Raw genomic sequence first — 16,556 nt, forward strand, 5'->3', positions numbered from 1 at the left:
ACTACTTGTAGAGCCTGCTTCATGCTGTTTTGGATAAAGGATTTGCAGAAGATGCCATTTCAGTTTCTAAAAACCATTATGATTCATAATAAAGCTTAAATACGGACCAGTTTAAACGATCATGTGAGTCTGAGTTGAAGGGTTTTTTTATTTTTATTTAACCTGCCACCTATTTACGTAGACTCCATTTAAGTCTAACAGGCCTTTGACACTGGCAATAAGTGAGAGTGGCTTTCACTGAGCAAGGCTGGAAGATAATAAGCCTGAAAGCCGAGATGCACAGACTGGCAGACAAGTGGTGAGGTGTAGATACTACCCATATACATGGCTATAAAACGGACTCAAGACAGCTCCTTTTTATATTCCCCTTCGGCTTTTAAAACTAAAAGCCATAACAGCTGTCAAAGAGCAGAACATAGGTTTAAATGATTGGCTGCGGTATAGTTCCTAACTATATATAAAAAAAACAGCTACGGCAAGACAAGACATTTCTCATCACAGCACCTGCACATCAGTGAGTGAAGGAGAACTTGCAAGTATTCTCTCTTTGCCGTCAGTAGACCCGAGGTATAAGGCGAGCTACATTTATATTCTCTTGCCTCCTATCTGAGAATGGTGACCTCATTTCCATCCCCAATGACTTTTAAACATAAAGAGAACTATATTAACTTAATGGACATTATTATTACTCTGGGTAGAGGTAACAACTAACCAAGAGTAATACCAAACTTGGGGTAATATCCAAACCAGAATATCCCAACTCATAATGGAACATTGTATGTATTAAGTCATGCATTCTCTATGAATAAAATTCTTATTACCCTAGGGGCTAAAAATGCATATAACATGAAGTGCTGTCTGAATAATGTGAATTAGAACATGTGCACCAAATAAAAGGGTTCTAGACATTTTGGCATTCAGTGCTACTGAAACTAATACCGATTATGCCCCATGAGCCATCCAAATATGCTACACAATGAGGTAATAAGAACATTGTTTCAGTGTAATTCTCTATGCAGATTTGTCTACATACAGTATATCACTTTGAAATTGTCCAATAAATGTATAATTGCCCAAGAAATTCTCATTGAAGGTTGTATACCACCCCACATATGAAAAGTTCTGTTTAGAGTATGGTGTTACACTCATTTTATACACCTTTTTAAGTTACAAACTTGAAATCAGCAATACAGGCGGTCCTCGTTTTACGACGCTTCGTTTTACGACGAACGGCTTATCCGACGCTTGTCAATGCATACCTATGGCCCGTTTTACGACGCCCGAACGGCTTATCCGACGCTCTTACGACGCTTTAAAAAATTGCTACAAATGAACAACCAGACGGCTGCAGGCTAAGGAGATCATTCTGAACAGTCTGTGTGAAGGTTTGGTGGTGTATTTTAGGCCCTAAACCATGGCTGATCAAAGCAAAAAGCAAAGTGCTGCTACTCCAAAAAGGAATAGAAAATCTATAACTTTGGAGACCAAGCACAACATCATAAAGCGCTCTGAGAAAGGAGAGACGAACACAGAAATTGGACGTTCCTTGGATATACCTCGCACAACTATTGTGACTATAATAAAAGACAAGGCAAGAATCCTGGAACAGATCAAGGGCTCAGCACCTATGCAAGGTACGACAATAAGGCAACGTGCTGGGCATATTGCTGAGGTAGAAAAACTCCTCATCATATGGCTGGAAGATCAATCCCAGCGTCATGTGCCCATTAGTTTAGCCTTAATTCAGGCCAAGGCTTTGAGTCTGTATGAGGACATTAAGCAACAGCATGGAGAAGGGGCCACTGAGGAAACGTTCACTGCAAGTAAGGGCTGGTTTATGCGGTTTAAAGAGAGGGAAAACTTGCATAACATTAAAGTGACCGGTGAAGCTGCTAGTGCTGATGAGGAGGCAGCTAAAACCTTCCCTGTTACATTGGCCAAAATTATAGAGGACGGTGGCTATTGCGCACGTCAAGTGTTCAATGTTGATGAGACTGGGCTCTACTGGAAGAAAATGCCCAGTAGAAGCTACATTGCAAGAGAGGAAAAATCTATGCCCGGGTTTAAAGTTGCAAAGGACAGGCTGACTCTTCTGCTTGGTTCAAATGCTGCAGGTGATTTTAAGCTAAAATCTTTGCTTGTTTATCATGCAGAAAACCCTAGGGCATTCAAGGGTTATGCAAAGCACACACTTCCAGTGATTTGGAAGTCCAACCGTAAAGCATGGGTAACAGGGAGCCTTTTTGAGGACTGGTTCCAGCATCAATTTGTTCCGAGTGTGCAATTATATTGCATGAACCAGAACCTCGATTTCAAAGCGTTGCTGCTCCTGGACAATGCTCCTGGCCATCCCGTGTACCTGGATGACCATCATCCAAACGTCATGGTGGTGTTCATGCCCCCCAACACCACCTCACTGATACAGCCGATGGACCAGGGTGTTATCGCTTCCTTCAAGGCCTACTATCTTAGGCGAACATTTGCCCAGGCCATCAGAGCAACCGATGTGGAAGGTGGTCCAACCCTAAAAGAATTTTGGAAGGGTTACAACATTCTTCATGCAGTGAGAAACATCGGAGAGGCATGGAATGAGGTGAAACAATCCAATCTAAACGGAGTTTGGCGTAATTTGTGCCCGGATTTTGTGTCTGATGTCCAAGGCCTTACAGAGACTGTTGCAGAAGTTACAGAAACTGTTGTGCAAATGGCCAGAGATCTCAACTTGGAGGTGGAAACCGAGGATATTGAGGAGTTGCTCGCCTCACATTCTAACGAGTTGAGCAATGAAGACCTCATGCAATTAGAGGAGCAAAAAATTGCTGAAGAGGAGGCCCACCAATCTGCTGATGTGGCACAGCCACAGCCACGTAAATCTTTGTCTAGCAAAATGTTGGCTGCGGCATTCAAGCACATTGATAGCGCACTGGCCATATTTGAGGACAATGACCCTAACATTGAACGGAGTTCAACAGTCAGTCGTGGGGTGTCTAACCAAATCAGCTGCTATAGAGAGATCTACACGCAGAAAAGGAAAGGATCTGTCCAGACTTCAATGAAGAGGTTCTTCAAGAGGCCGAAACCTTCAACCGCACCTACATCACCTCCAAAAAGTCCGTTGTCTATTGAAGATTCCCCCCCCCCATCATCTTCCTCCAATAATTGATGTGTTTTTTTTTTTGCTCGTGTACATTTCTGTACAGAATACAGCATAGTTTTATTTTTATAGTTTTATTTTACAGTTCTGTAATCAATAAATATAATGTTTACATCATAATCTATGTGTGTGCTGCATATCTTATTGCTTGAGTAACATTTTCTGTGTATTTTAGCATTAAAAATGCCTTCAGTAACGGAAATGCTCCTGGCCATCCCGTGGCCATCCCGTTTAATTTAAACTGTGTTCCTATGGGAAAACGGGTTTCGCTTTACGACGCTTCGCTATCCGACGCCATTTTGAGTAACGCATTGCGTCGGATAACCGAGGACCGCCTGTACTGTCCCAGAGATGTCAACCTCGAAGGACCACAATCAGTGAGATTTTGGGAGTTCTGGACCTAAAATTGTCATTTTAATAGAAAAGTGCTGCTTTTTTTTATGAGCGAAACTCCATTTAAGTCTGTTACAGCGGAGGCTAAAAATCAATTAGACTGACCCCAAATGAAAGTCGCAGAAACGTCAGTGGGAGTTCATAGGTCTACAGTCCAAAAACCTCAAAGCATGAGGACCCAATACTTGATAAAATATAAATGTTAAAAAAATATATATAATACAGCATGTTGCATACTGAGTGCTTCACTGATAAGCTTCAAGGTGTTCTGTATTGTTAGGAATAACAGATTTATATTGCAGGCAGTGCTCACTGTAGTGCAAGTATGAAAGAATACCGACGTCAGAGTTCTAAATTAGTGGCTCATTTAAAGACTGAGCCACCTGTGCTGGAGCAGGGATGTCCTTAAAACCTGACCAGTTGGTGGCCCTTGAGGACTGGAGTTGGCCAGTCCTGTACTATACGATTGCACCATTCAAAATATATCTTTTGAAATGCTGAAAGTGCAGTCGATTTTCTTTCAAGTTGAACCATGAGCTGTCCAGTACTGCTAGCTCTTGCATGTGAAAGATATAAAAGAGATTTTATGAGGTGGAATATATCGCCATTCTGACAAGAAATTGCAAATGCTAGGATACGACTGCTATGAAGAGAAAAGATACTAATAAACATGATCCTTCTTGTATTTCTGTGCATTGAGAAATATGTTTTGATTGAGATTTTTTTATGACTTTTCATATTCTGGAGTTTGTTCGGCTGCTGATATAAAACTGGCAGAATATATTAGAGAAAGAAAAGGAATGCAAAGATCACCCAGTACAATGATTATACGGAGTTGGTGAAAGTCATACAAACAAAACCAAATAAATGGTTAATTTTTGTTTGATTTATCTAAATTACCCTAAGAATTACTGGCTTCTTAAGCAATGGAGCGTAAAAAAATCTACATGTTGCAACATGCAGCAGTATTGGGCATCGCTGTGGATTTCTAATAGCATTATCTATTTTTTAAGATAATTAATACTACATACAATTACAGGGAAAAGGGAGACCAAAAAGCGCACGAGCACAAACGGAGCAGGAAGAAACCAGGACAAAAAAATGATTAAAAGGGTACTTTAATGTGGCAAAAGACCCATCCAATGCATTTCGAACGTCGCAGCGTTCTTTTTCAAGGAAAAAGAACGCTGCGACGTTCGAAATGCATTGGATGGGTCTTTTGCCACATTAAAGTGCCCTTTTAATCATTTTTTTGTCCTGGTTTCTTCCTGCTCCGTTTGTGCTGGTGCGCTTTTTGGTCTCCCTTTTCCCTGTATTGCATTGAGTAGCTGCACAGCCTGCCAGCCTGCCCTACCAGGATGTGAGTATTTGCATATTTTTCAGGGGAACCTGCCAATGAGACTGGTGGTGAGTGGGTTGCACCACACACCACCTGTCTTCAGGAGGATAGTACCCATTATATGACACAATAGGTACTATATCAATTGTTAGTACCCTGGTACAGTGGTCTGGCTTATTATCATTTTGAGATATACCTGCATTTGAGCGCTTCAGCTATTTTCCATATTACATACAATTACAAACAGTGAATCCTGGAATGTATCCGAAAATCATACACAGACACATACACACATACACACACACACTCTTACATCACTAACATTCATGGATCATTTAACACCATAAGTCATAAATCGCATACTGCACAGGGGGGAGGGATAGGCTTCAGATACATTCCAGGATGCACTGTTTTTAAGTAAAAACCTTTCTTGCTTCATTCATTGTAACATCGCCGGAAGAAGAGATCAGTGTATCTCAAAAGCCAACACAAATAAAAGCATTTCGTTAGCCACAGAACGGTATTGTCTATTCGTTATTGATTTTATCTAAAAGGCCCCAGTGCGCTGCCTGCTTTTTTCTTCTTGTTTATCTATGGGACCTCCTCCGGGACTTCCCATATAGGAGGTTTGGAGTACTCCTGCTGACGGCTGCAAGGGGTTTCATGTTTGGAGTACTCCTGCAAGGGGTTTCATGTTTGGAGTACTCCTGCTGACGGCTGCAAGGGGTTTCATGTTTGGAGTACTCCTGCAAGGGGTTTCATGTTTGGAGTACTCCTGTTGACGGCTGCAAGGGGTTTCATGTTTGGAGTACTCCTGCAAGGGGTTTCATGTTTGGAGTACTCCTGCTGACGGCTGCAAGGGGTTTCATGTTTGGAGTACTCCTGCTGACGGCTGCAAGGGGTTTCATGTTTGGAGTACTCCTGCAAGGGGTTTCATGTTTGGAGTACTCCTGCTGATGGCTGCAAGGGGTTTCAGTTACATTCGTTTTAGAAGAACAGCGCGAGCGCGGATTTGTCATATTTAACTGTCACTAAACGGTCACTAAACGCCCACTTTTCAGTTTCAAATCAATCCTTCAGCAGCTACAATGTATTCTTTATATTACTACAGTAACATTATCTATTGTTACAGTTTACAGCTCAAACTGCTGGGAATACTGGCAACAAATGATCACTAAACAGAAAGTGTTGCAAATATCTTGCACTGCTTGGGAGGTGGGCTAAAACCTGCTACAGAAATCAAAGATTGCTTAGTATATTAAAACACATTAAAAATGGCATTAAGAGTTCAATGTTAAAATAAAAAAAGGGAGTAAGTATTATCTAATACTAAAGAACCGATTTATTAAAAAAAAAAACCACATGTACAGTAGGATATTTCTTGGATTGTCCCTTTAAGACATTGACATCCAAGGTTAAGTTATGATGCTGGTTTTAGAAAATGTCCAATATTTGCATATTCAATACTCAACATAGTTATTCTTTTATATCAACATTCCTCTTAAATGCTGATACATATCATAATGACATGTGGTAATGGACATGGTAAGATTGATTTATAGCAATGAACATTCTATTTTCCTATAATTTGACATGGTAAAATTGCCTGCACCGTGCACAAGCACTGCGTAGACATAACAAACCTATTGCTAGCAAATAAATAATTGATCAATGATAACTGATGTGGGGTTTCAACTGTGGTGCATTCAGATAATGTGCAATTGTGGGCAAGATGCATTCAGCTTAAAGTCCACCATATTAAAAATTCAATACAGGCAGTTTTGATTCCTGATGTTTCACAGACACAATGCTCCAGGCCTTTTATTGTCCTTATAAAATCTCCTGACTACCAAGCAGATAAATCAAACATAGTTTAATAAAAAAATAATAAAATAAAAAAACTCTTCACAGCCCTTGCTAGAAACTGTAGGATAAGCCATCTGGGCAAGATAATTAAACAAAACTGTAAAGGAAATTGAACAAACTGATCTTTGGTTGACATTTTCGTCCACGATCTGCACACGGCCATTGGATCTACTCAGCAAAAAACGCATTTAACCCATATGATGTCCACTGTATATCACAAGGGCCGGCACGGTGGTGACCGTTGTGATGTCCAGTGATAATCAGTTGTACGGACCTTTCCTAGTTAAGGGCACACTGTTCGCTCACTAGGAGAGGTGAACGCATTCTGAATGTATTACGAGCACCTTCTGCTTCCATGGTCATGTGATCGCTACCCAAGCACTCATGGGCCTTTCACTTGCTAGAAAGGCTGTAGCAGTGAGAGTCGTAACCCTGAAGGGCTGTAAATGGCAGCACGGAGTGATAATGGTACATATTCCACCACAGAAGCAAATTAATCTAATGGATTAAACCAGGATGGGTTAGCAAAACAAACAAAATAAATTTGGATAGGTTTGTTAAAGGGGCAATTTCTCCTGCATGTTTACTTATTATTGTTTGAAGATTTATTCCTAATACAGTCTCAGGTTTATTCCCTGCTCGCTGATCTTTCTAACAGTGTGAATTATTATTACAGCTGCTAAGCCCCTCTAATTTAGTGACATTATTAAACCTAAAAAAGGAATATGAGAAGATTAAGATAAAACATTGTTTTCTGGTAAGATCCTATGTCGCTTGCATGGGGGAAACAGTTCTGTGTTGCCAAGGGAGTGAAAAAACTGAAAATAAACAGCAGGATTTGCCTTGTAGCGTCTCTACTCCAGACTTTGGTCATTTTTAAATAAAACATTTGTATCAAATCAAAAACAGTTATGGAAAATAGGTAAAAGTGGGGTCTTTTCAACAATATGTCAATATTAAACTCAATGAACTATACATTATAATTAATTAAATGAAATGTATTGGGTAGAAAGCATTGGAAGCTAACACATATTGTGATTTCTGCTAGAATTGTGAACATCTAGAATGAAGTCAATGTCACATTAATATTGGGGGAAGGAACGGATTGCCAACTTCTCAAATGCAATAACAAACGCGTGTCACTGTATTTACAGTATCTCTCTCTCAACACCTGTGAGTCACCAGATAAGTGTGGCCATTGTTCAAACTGACCTATTAAGTTTACAAGGTCACTGGTCACTGGGGTGGGATTTCCTTCTCAGTTCTTGCTTTTTAGTCTGAGATTTCAATTGCTATAATAATATACTATTCCTATGTTTAGTAAAGCTATCACACACAAGGAATCCTCACATCGTTTCTGTCTCTTCCTAAACGAACATCTACAATAGAAACACAGACGCGAGCAGTCAGCTCCTTACATTTCTGTAATTGTCTCTGGAAGGTTGGTTGGAATCTCGCTCAAGCCTTTTCCACGGCAATCGACAATGTTGTTGCTGCAGGTACAAGCTACAGGACAATGCAGGACACTGCACGTAGAGGCCATGAATGACTGCTGACCTGAAAAAGAAATCGCATGTGCATTCTATTAGACATCACACTTACAATATAACGGCCAGTAAAAGCTACCACCTCTGAAACAGTAGTACATGACATGGTAACATACCGGACTTACAGTAGGTGGCTGCTTGGAAAATGTGATTATTTCAAAGGAAACAGTTTGAGGGATTTTAAAAAAGCCTTTTCTATGCGGACTCGACTTATTTGTGCTTCTGTAAAGGCCTTTGCAAGCTGGTAGCTTTACTGTAAGTGAACATCTATTAATTCCTATATAAAATCATATCAGACGTTATACATGAAAGAATAGATTTGTTAAATGATTTTTTACATCTGCAGATATAAGACATGTTTGATATGTAATCTGGTACTAGCAGAGGGCTCATCTTATAATAACGTAGTGAATAAAACATTTTTTTTTTAAAAAGCAAAAGCTACCATCAAAAATAATAAAACTAAAATGACAACACGTGTAACTTCTTGCAATCAAAAGATGTAATATTGGTTTAAAATCACAGGCATTCACTAGTAAAAAAAAAATAGACTTGCCTTCTTTCTCATCTGGAAGTTATGTATAAAGAAAATAAACCAAGAAAACATAGTTAGTAAAGAATTGCTAGTTGTGTCACTATCCATTACCCAGGTGGAACATAATACATTGCAAGCCACCAGTGGAAATGTAGGGGTTAAAAAATGGTGATAAAACATACTCTCCACACACACACATATATATATATATAAAATATATATCTATATACACATACAGTAAGTGGTAACAATGCTACAACCTCAGTACTGAAGCCATTAGAGGTGGGGTGGCCAACTCCAGTCCTCAAGGGCCACCGACAGGTCAGGTGTTCAGGATATCCCTGCTTCAGCACAGTTAGCTCAATCAGAGGCTCAGAAGATTGAGCCACTTGGGTTGAAGCAGGGATATCCTGAAAACCTAACCTGATGGTGGCCCTCAAGGACTAGACTTGCCACTAATGCACTAGAGGGGCTTCAAGTCTCAGGACTTGGAAAAGGAAAGAAAAAAAATGTGCGTCCTTCCACAAATGCAACATGCAATTGCTAACAGGGATGCAATATTTGTAACATTTCCAAATATTATATAGTAGCAAAAATGTTAAAGTGAAAGGTTGGATGAACTTATGCTTTATTTTTGTGCAGCTGCTTCAGGCATACGCTTAGTTTACTTGCTTGTGATCAGCACAGTGCTTCTGTTGCAACAACTTACTTCTCTATGTGATGGTAGTACTGGCAGAGAACAAGAATGTTTTTGTGAGAACAAATGGGGTCACTGGAAGATCACTGCTCAATCTCAGATCAGACCTGGGCCAAACAATGCGGTGAATTCTTTCAGCACCTACTGCCTTCTAAGCAGTTCGCTTGCCACAATTTGCTTTAGAATTAATTGGTAACCACTTCAACATTACAGTGGCTTCAAATGAATCATAAAAGGCCATATAGTACTTACTCGTTTGGCATTTTAATAAAAAAATGTAAGTGGCAGAATTAATTACATTTGTATTCAGATCGCTATAATCTTTTTATTATATATATATATATATATATATATATATATATATATATATATATATATATATATAGTTGTGCGCTGTTATAGCAGAAGTTACTTAATCTAATTTAAAATATTAATTTCTTTGTTAAAGTAACTATAAAAATCATTTTTATGTCTTAAACAATATTTTCTTTCAGGTTTTTTTCAGCTTTCGGTCAGTTTTAAATGGGAAAGCTTTCCTAGAAGTGGGGGAAAAAATAACGCTGGCTGTGGTTAAGATTTCTTAGTTCTTTCACGTTTTCTTGAACAAATCCTCCGCCTAAAAACATTTTGAAAATAACACTGTTCCTTGCTTGCTGCCGTTTAGTACGCAGTACGATTTCTACTTTAGTGAAATGTTGAGGTCAAATTATTTTGGGACTATTTTCCATGAGCAGCTTTATCACTCAGCCAAGAATATCTGAAAACGCTCTTTCCTCTGCCGCAGAGTGGCTTTGGGGTCATCATTTCGAGGCTTAAAATGATACCGCAGGCCGTTTTCTCTGTTTCGCCCTCAAAAGGAAACCTATTGCATTGAATAAAAGAGTCTCCTGCAGCAAACAAATATGGTCATCAGCAAGAAACTTTCTCGCCATCAAGCTAAATCGATAGTGGTATGAACTCTCCCCCCCACCCCCAACCCCCAAAAACAGGCCAAAAAATAAACTCGTTCTGGCACTTCGAACCTCCAAAAGTAACCGCAGTCACAGACCAAGAGAGAGTTATCCCCCTCCCGCTGCTGTTCTATTATTACAAAAAAATTGAGGTCATCTAGAGAAGCCATGTTGGCGCTCTTTGTTCTTCCTTACCGCTGCAGACAAATTCCCGTTTCTGAACCTCTGCTACATTATGTCCTCTCAAGTGGGTTGGTCCCATGCACTGAGTGTAGAGGCCGACACGAGGCCTTTGCCGCAGCCAGTCCGATAACCAGGCAAGGTGGCAGTCGCAGTACAAGTTGTTGGAGTGAAGTCGACTACGTGAATGAAAACAGATTGTTAAAAAAAAAAAAAAAAAAAAAACATTTACCAGGTCTAAAAGACATCCAGAAAATCATTAATCGCAAATATATTTTATTCCTTCTCTATTTCAAATCTTTCTTGGCTGTGAGGCGCTGCTCCGCCGAACTATGCAGCTTGAACCCGTAATCCTGACTGCTTTTGTTTTTGGTCTATTTATTAACTTGTGTGTAGCAAATCCTTTTAAATCTAATTAATTTCAGGGCGAAAACGCCACGTTTGCCAACATGAAAATGAGGCCTCGACAGCTCGATCCTTAGTTCTTTACAGTTAGCTAAGAAAACATACAAGAGCTTGAAAACTGTTGTGGAATTCTGTAGTTAAGGTCTGCACAAAAGAAGTGGGGAAAAAAAAGACAAAACATGTCTCAAGTAAATTGCTCTATAGGGGTAACATACTGACAGCACGAAAAAAAAAAAGGGTCATAAAAGATTTGGCTCCCAATTAGAAATATCAGTAAGTCTTGCTTTATTAGTCTCTATAGAAACTGTCTGCAAAATCCTTTTAACAGGTCACATTCATTTTCTGCTGAACAAGGCAGAATAATAATTCAATATAAAACACTCCCTTGCATCCCCTGATTTCCTCTCTTTTTGTTTAATCAAAGAAAAGGGGATTAGCTGCCTTTGGCCCCTTGGGACCCGCGCTCAATGCAGGGCCTGAAATGGGAATACGTCAATGACAAGTGTAAGAAGGAATTAAGTTCGTTACCTCTACATGGGCAGAGACCTACACAAGATCATGGCTCGCGTCCAAGTGGAGAAAGCACTTTACTATTAATAAAATAGCAGACAAATGTATTCACTAAATTAGCTAAATTACTGCAGACTGGCTTTTCTGGGTTTTTTTTTCAAACTAAAGAAAAGGACGTCCACAGCTATAATTCAAGTCTTTGCTCCTGGAACCGTCCGTCCCTGACAAAGGAATATCATTTGAGCTCTTTTTAGCTGATGCACTCAGTCCTAACTAAATAACTGTAATGGATATTAAAACACACTGCTCCATCTCAAAAAGCTAATTTCATGTTACAGAGATTGTCAGAGAGCCAGTTCAGTTTAATTAGGCCTGCCTGCAGTAAAGTAATAAACGCATAAAGATTTTCCATTTATCATATGTGACAGCCAATCAAAGATCTGTCTATGTTCTTAAATGAAATGCGACCTAGATAATATGTTAATGCAAACCACAATTATTTATTTGGAAATGCAAAAAAAATAAAAAATCTATTTTAAGATGAGCGTGGAAGGTTGATTTTCCCTCACTCTGTTGGATGAAACAGGAAATTATCTCTTCTTTAATATAGATTATACCTAAGGTGTATGTATGTATGTGTGTGTGTATATATATATCTATATAGATATCTATATATATATCTATATAGATTTCTATCTATATAGATATACATATATCTATATATAGATACACATACATACATACATACATACATATACACACACATATACATATAATACTTTAGGTCATTGAATGATAGGGTGTAACTGTCAACTTTACCGATATTTTCATGTACTAGGTATTAGAGAGAATGTTACGCGTTTATAAAAATATATATTGCCAGACTTTCCTGTACTGAAACGGTCAAAAGAAATTCCAATAAATGCAATATATACATTGTACCATTTTTAATCAGTATAGCTTAGTTGGTAAGAACAGTTCATTTTCATAACACTACACAAAAAAACATGAATGCCATTAACCAGAAACTACTCACAAAGTTCGAAGTTTAGGCATGTGGTTGAAGCTCGCCACCGAAAGCCGAGTGATGTTGTTATTGTTGAGGGTGCTGTAAAACATGAAAGAGATTAAGTCAGAACACCAAAGGCAACAACAGCATTTCGAATACTGTTGTGTATTTTCTTTTGGCAACGAAAGGTCTACTGCTCGAAAAATCTGTTCAACATGTTTTCTCAGCAATGAATACTCATGCACAGCAGCCATATTAATAGCAATGAACCTTAACTAAAGATATTGTCGGAGTGACCTGAAACATTTTGCCGTCTGCATTGCATTTCCCACAGGCATTTTCCACTTATTTAATGTGCTGCTAATGAAAACGGTGGCTGTACAACACGATTAATACAGTTCTTTAGGCAACACCATGCCATAGAGGCAGTTTAGAAGTAGGTGCACTGTGGGAGCAGCAAGTCAAAAAAGGGTCACTGAACAGCACCACGACCTGGCGAAAGTCATATAACTGAATACACCTCATTCTTTATACTATATTTACCAATTGAAAGTGTTTTTCTTTCTGTGTTTTAATAGATACTTTTATTAGACTGCCTTAATTCGAATACATGAACCTGCTAAGACGCACTGTGATCTCAAAAACTCTTGTTTAACAAAACGCGCGTAAAGAATTTTCATGTTCTCCAAATAAACGTTATTACATCCCACAAATATAATTACTTTTTTCATCTAAAAAGAAAACTCATTAAAATAAAAAACTCAGGCAAACTTCTCTCTGATTGCCGCCTTACAGCTAATAAAAGGCTGGTGTGAATGGTTCCAGATTGCTTACGTTCTTGAGGGAGAACTGGTAATATTTTGCAGCCCTTCTTAGTACCAAAAAGGATTTAAAGGATGATAAAAAGAAAGAATATTGAGACACTATTGTCAGTGCACTTGCAGAACAATTACAAAAAAAGAGCGTTCGAATCTAAAGATATCAAGTGAGAGAAAAAAAAAAAGAACGTTTACTCAGAGTTCTAAGAAAAGCAAACAAACATGGTAACCCGAAGCGCAAATGTGTTAAGAAAAATGTTAGTAAAGGCAATGAAGATGGAATAAGTAAAATCCGGGAAGAGAAGCTGTGAGCACAGTGTTCATCGAAAGCCCGACCGACACTTGCCTTACTTTGTTGAGGTCCTTTCAGGCTTACGCAATAAGCTCCAAAGCGGCCCATCGTGGAAGTCAATGGGAGTTTGGCGATTGGGAGTCAATGGGCGATTGGCCGCTTCTGAGCTTATTGAAGCCCCTTTGTCTCCGATGTGGGATTTCCTTTACAAGACAGAGATTGCAGAGCACAAAATCAAGAAGGAAGTCAGTGCCTTAGCCCAAAAAAGGATAGGAACTAAGGAGGAAGACTCTCCTATTCTTGATGCAATCAACCACTGACTCACTCTTTGACGCTCAGTTCCTACAGAACACTTGTCCTGCTTTTCATGACTTGATCTGTGATGCCTCCCAGAAATGTCAGTAGAATTTTATTAGCTTAGCTATGGACCATGGGCGTTGGCACCATAAATCATACAATTATGCTCTTCCGCCATCTTGGAGTTAGACCATGTATTTTAAATAAACCAGAGAGCTTAGCTAGTGCCAACATAGTTCTGTTACCAATATTTTCAGTACAAAGAGTTTTTTTAAAGCGTAACTATTACTATTTGTGATTTTTAGAGACATAAGGTATAACAATGTGATGTGATCATCATCTTGCTTTTTGTAAAAAGCTAATCAATTTGGCACCAAAAAAACTGGAACTCTTGAAGACCAAGATGCCTTAATTGCATTTTATCTATTTTTAATTATTTATTCTTTATTTATAATGAGCCAACATATTCCACATCACAAATGGGGATATGAACACAATGACAATACAATGACATCTCTGGGATGAGTTGGTGAAAGGCACAATACAAGGTATTTGAGAAGATTACTATTTTTACATAGTAGGATTAACATTTATATGAAGGAGTTACTGACTGTAGACTTTCCCCACTAGCGTTTGAGTTGACTTTGTGCATTACATATTTAAGCATAACAAGCATCCCTTTGACCAATATTGAGATTGAAGAAATCCTGCATTAAAAAGTTAGAGGGTAAATAATCTACTTCCCCATCCCACTGCTTTTTCTTTCTTTTTTAACGAGTGAACATTATATGCAGTCATGTGAGAAACAACGTCCTTTGAAGGTCATGTAAACCAGTTAACTGATCAAGTCGAGGCATGCATTGTAGTGCATACATAACTATTTATGGAGTAATTGAAACCTAAACCATTGTATCAAAGTTTGTTACTCAAACTGGCCCTTGTAGAACTGGCATGACAATATTTCAGATGGTTTCAGTTTTTGGTTTCTCTAATCTCTATTAAGATATTTTTTTGGATGTACTATAGTGCTGTTTGCAATACAGACAGAAGTGCCGAATTTATTACAGAAATACTATAAGCTCAATATTGCTATTTCAAGGCCCATACATTATCTCTCTATTTCCATGTCTTGTATAGTGCATACAGAGAACGAACCCTTCTCCTATGCGCTATACAGTCAAAAGAGTTCTTGCAATCTTTGTAGAGCAATGTCCACCTAACAAACAAATCACTGGAAAAAAGCAATAACAATAAAAACTAAAAAATAACTTGCGTTACAATTAAAAAGGACTTCACTATATTATGGCTATTTTTCATTCAATTTACCCACCTGCTGTATTGTAATACACAACTTTATGACTTAATTCTACTGTATTTTAATATATTTGAGACCTGCACATCTTTTTAAGACATCCTTTTTTGCTAATGCAGCAGAAATAAAGTTATGACATTAAAAGCAAACTCTAAGAAGGGTGGGAAAGAAATAAAACTCGCGAAGATCTGGCTCTCAAGCACGACATACAAATCAAATATTGAATGGAAGATTAGCGCATGGAGTTTAGCGAAAGACTTCTTACCATTCATTTTTACCCATCCAAACTCGCAGGCAATAAGAAATGATGGCTGGTAAAGGCAGGTATACAGTAGTTTGTGTAAATGAATGAATGCCAATGACTTCCCTAACGAGCGCTATTCTTCCTCAAGGCATTGAATTTTAGAAAACAAATGTGTGCGAGACTAATGCCTATCTCAAAGATCCCTGCGGCTCTGTAACTACGGGTCGAATTTCATAGCAGCGTGTGTGTGGTTCACATGAAGAGAAGAAAATCTGATATTAAACTTTAAAAAAAACCTGTGCCCCGAGTTCAGTCCATTCTAGGCTTCAGTATATCTATGCCAATGCAATTATTCCGTGGCGATTTTAGTTATTATACATGAGGGTGATTGTGGCATGGCATCATTTGTAGGCTGAGTGCACATTTTAATACTATATAAAGTTTATCCCTATACCATTGATCTGCACCATGGAGGTCTGTTTTTATCTTTCCATGTACGTTTGCAACTGACATCCCAGTTCTAGCTGCTTCCTGCATATGTCCAGTGAGATCCACCTGACTTCACATATCCCGCCACTGCACTTATCCTACTAACTTTCTGTGAGTAGGGAGCACACAGGGGCCAAGCATCATATATCACCCTTGAACAAAATTGTTTGCACTTAGTGTGTTTTTTTCTTTGTTGTTCTTTCCCTACATGCTCCCCCTGGGTTGAGAAAATACATATCATTTGTAGGCTCACAATGAAATAAAGAAACAAAGAAAAAAGGTGTTGAAAAATCTACAAAAAAAATGAATAAAAAATAAACACCTTGTCCTAGTGCAAGACCCTAAATTAGTAGTGCACTGGTTGTGCATTTACATGGAGTTCCATAAAAATCTGATCGTTGTGAGCGTGCATTAACAGCCATAGAAGTAGACGTGGAAATCGCACCATAACCACACTTTCGCAAGTCTCCCTTTCATATCATCATAGTAGCAATGCATGTCAGAGCCGATTATTAGCTT

The 16,556-nt window shown here is 38.6% G+C and overlaps 1 protein-coding gene across 10 annotated transcripts in view; it reads right to left on the reverse strand.

The window, feature by feature from the left end:
* The window catches only part of SLIT2 (slit guidance ligand 2), a 297,113-nt gene that overhangs the window by 72,584 nt on the left and 207,973 nt on the right, over positions 1-16,556 (reverse strand). For all 10 annotated transcript variants that reach the window (XM_075568739.1, XM_075568766.1, XM_075568749.1 and 7 more), the window contains exons 7-9: positions 12,613-12,684; positions 10,677-10,840; positions 8,171-8,309 (exon numbers count right to left, since the gene is read on the reverse strand). In XM_075568739.1, coding sequence (XP_075424854.1) covers positions 8,171-8,309; positions 10,677-10,840; positions 12,613-12,684 — 375 coding nt within the window. The remainder of the gene's footprint in view (positions 1-8,170; positions 8,310-10,676; positions 10,841-12,612; positions 12,685-16,556) is intronic.

The sequence above is a fragment of the Ascaphus truei genome, chromosome 1 (genome assembly GCF_040206685.1).
Source record: "Ascaphus truei isolate aAscTru1 chromosome 1, aAscTru1.hap1, whole genome shotgun sequence".
NCBI lineage: Eukaryota > Metazoa > Chordata > Amphibia > Anura > Ascaphidae > Ascaphus > Ascaphus truei.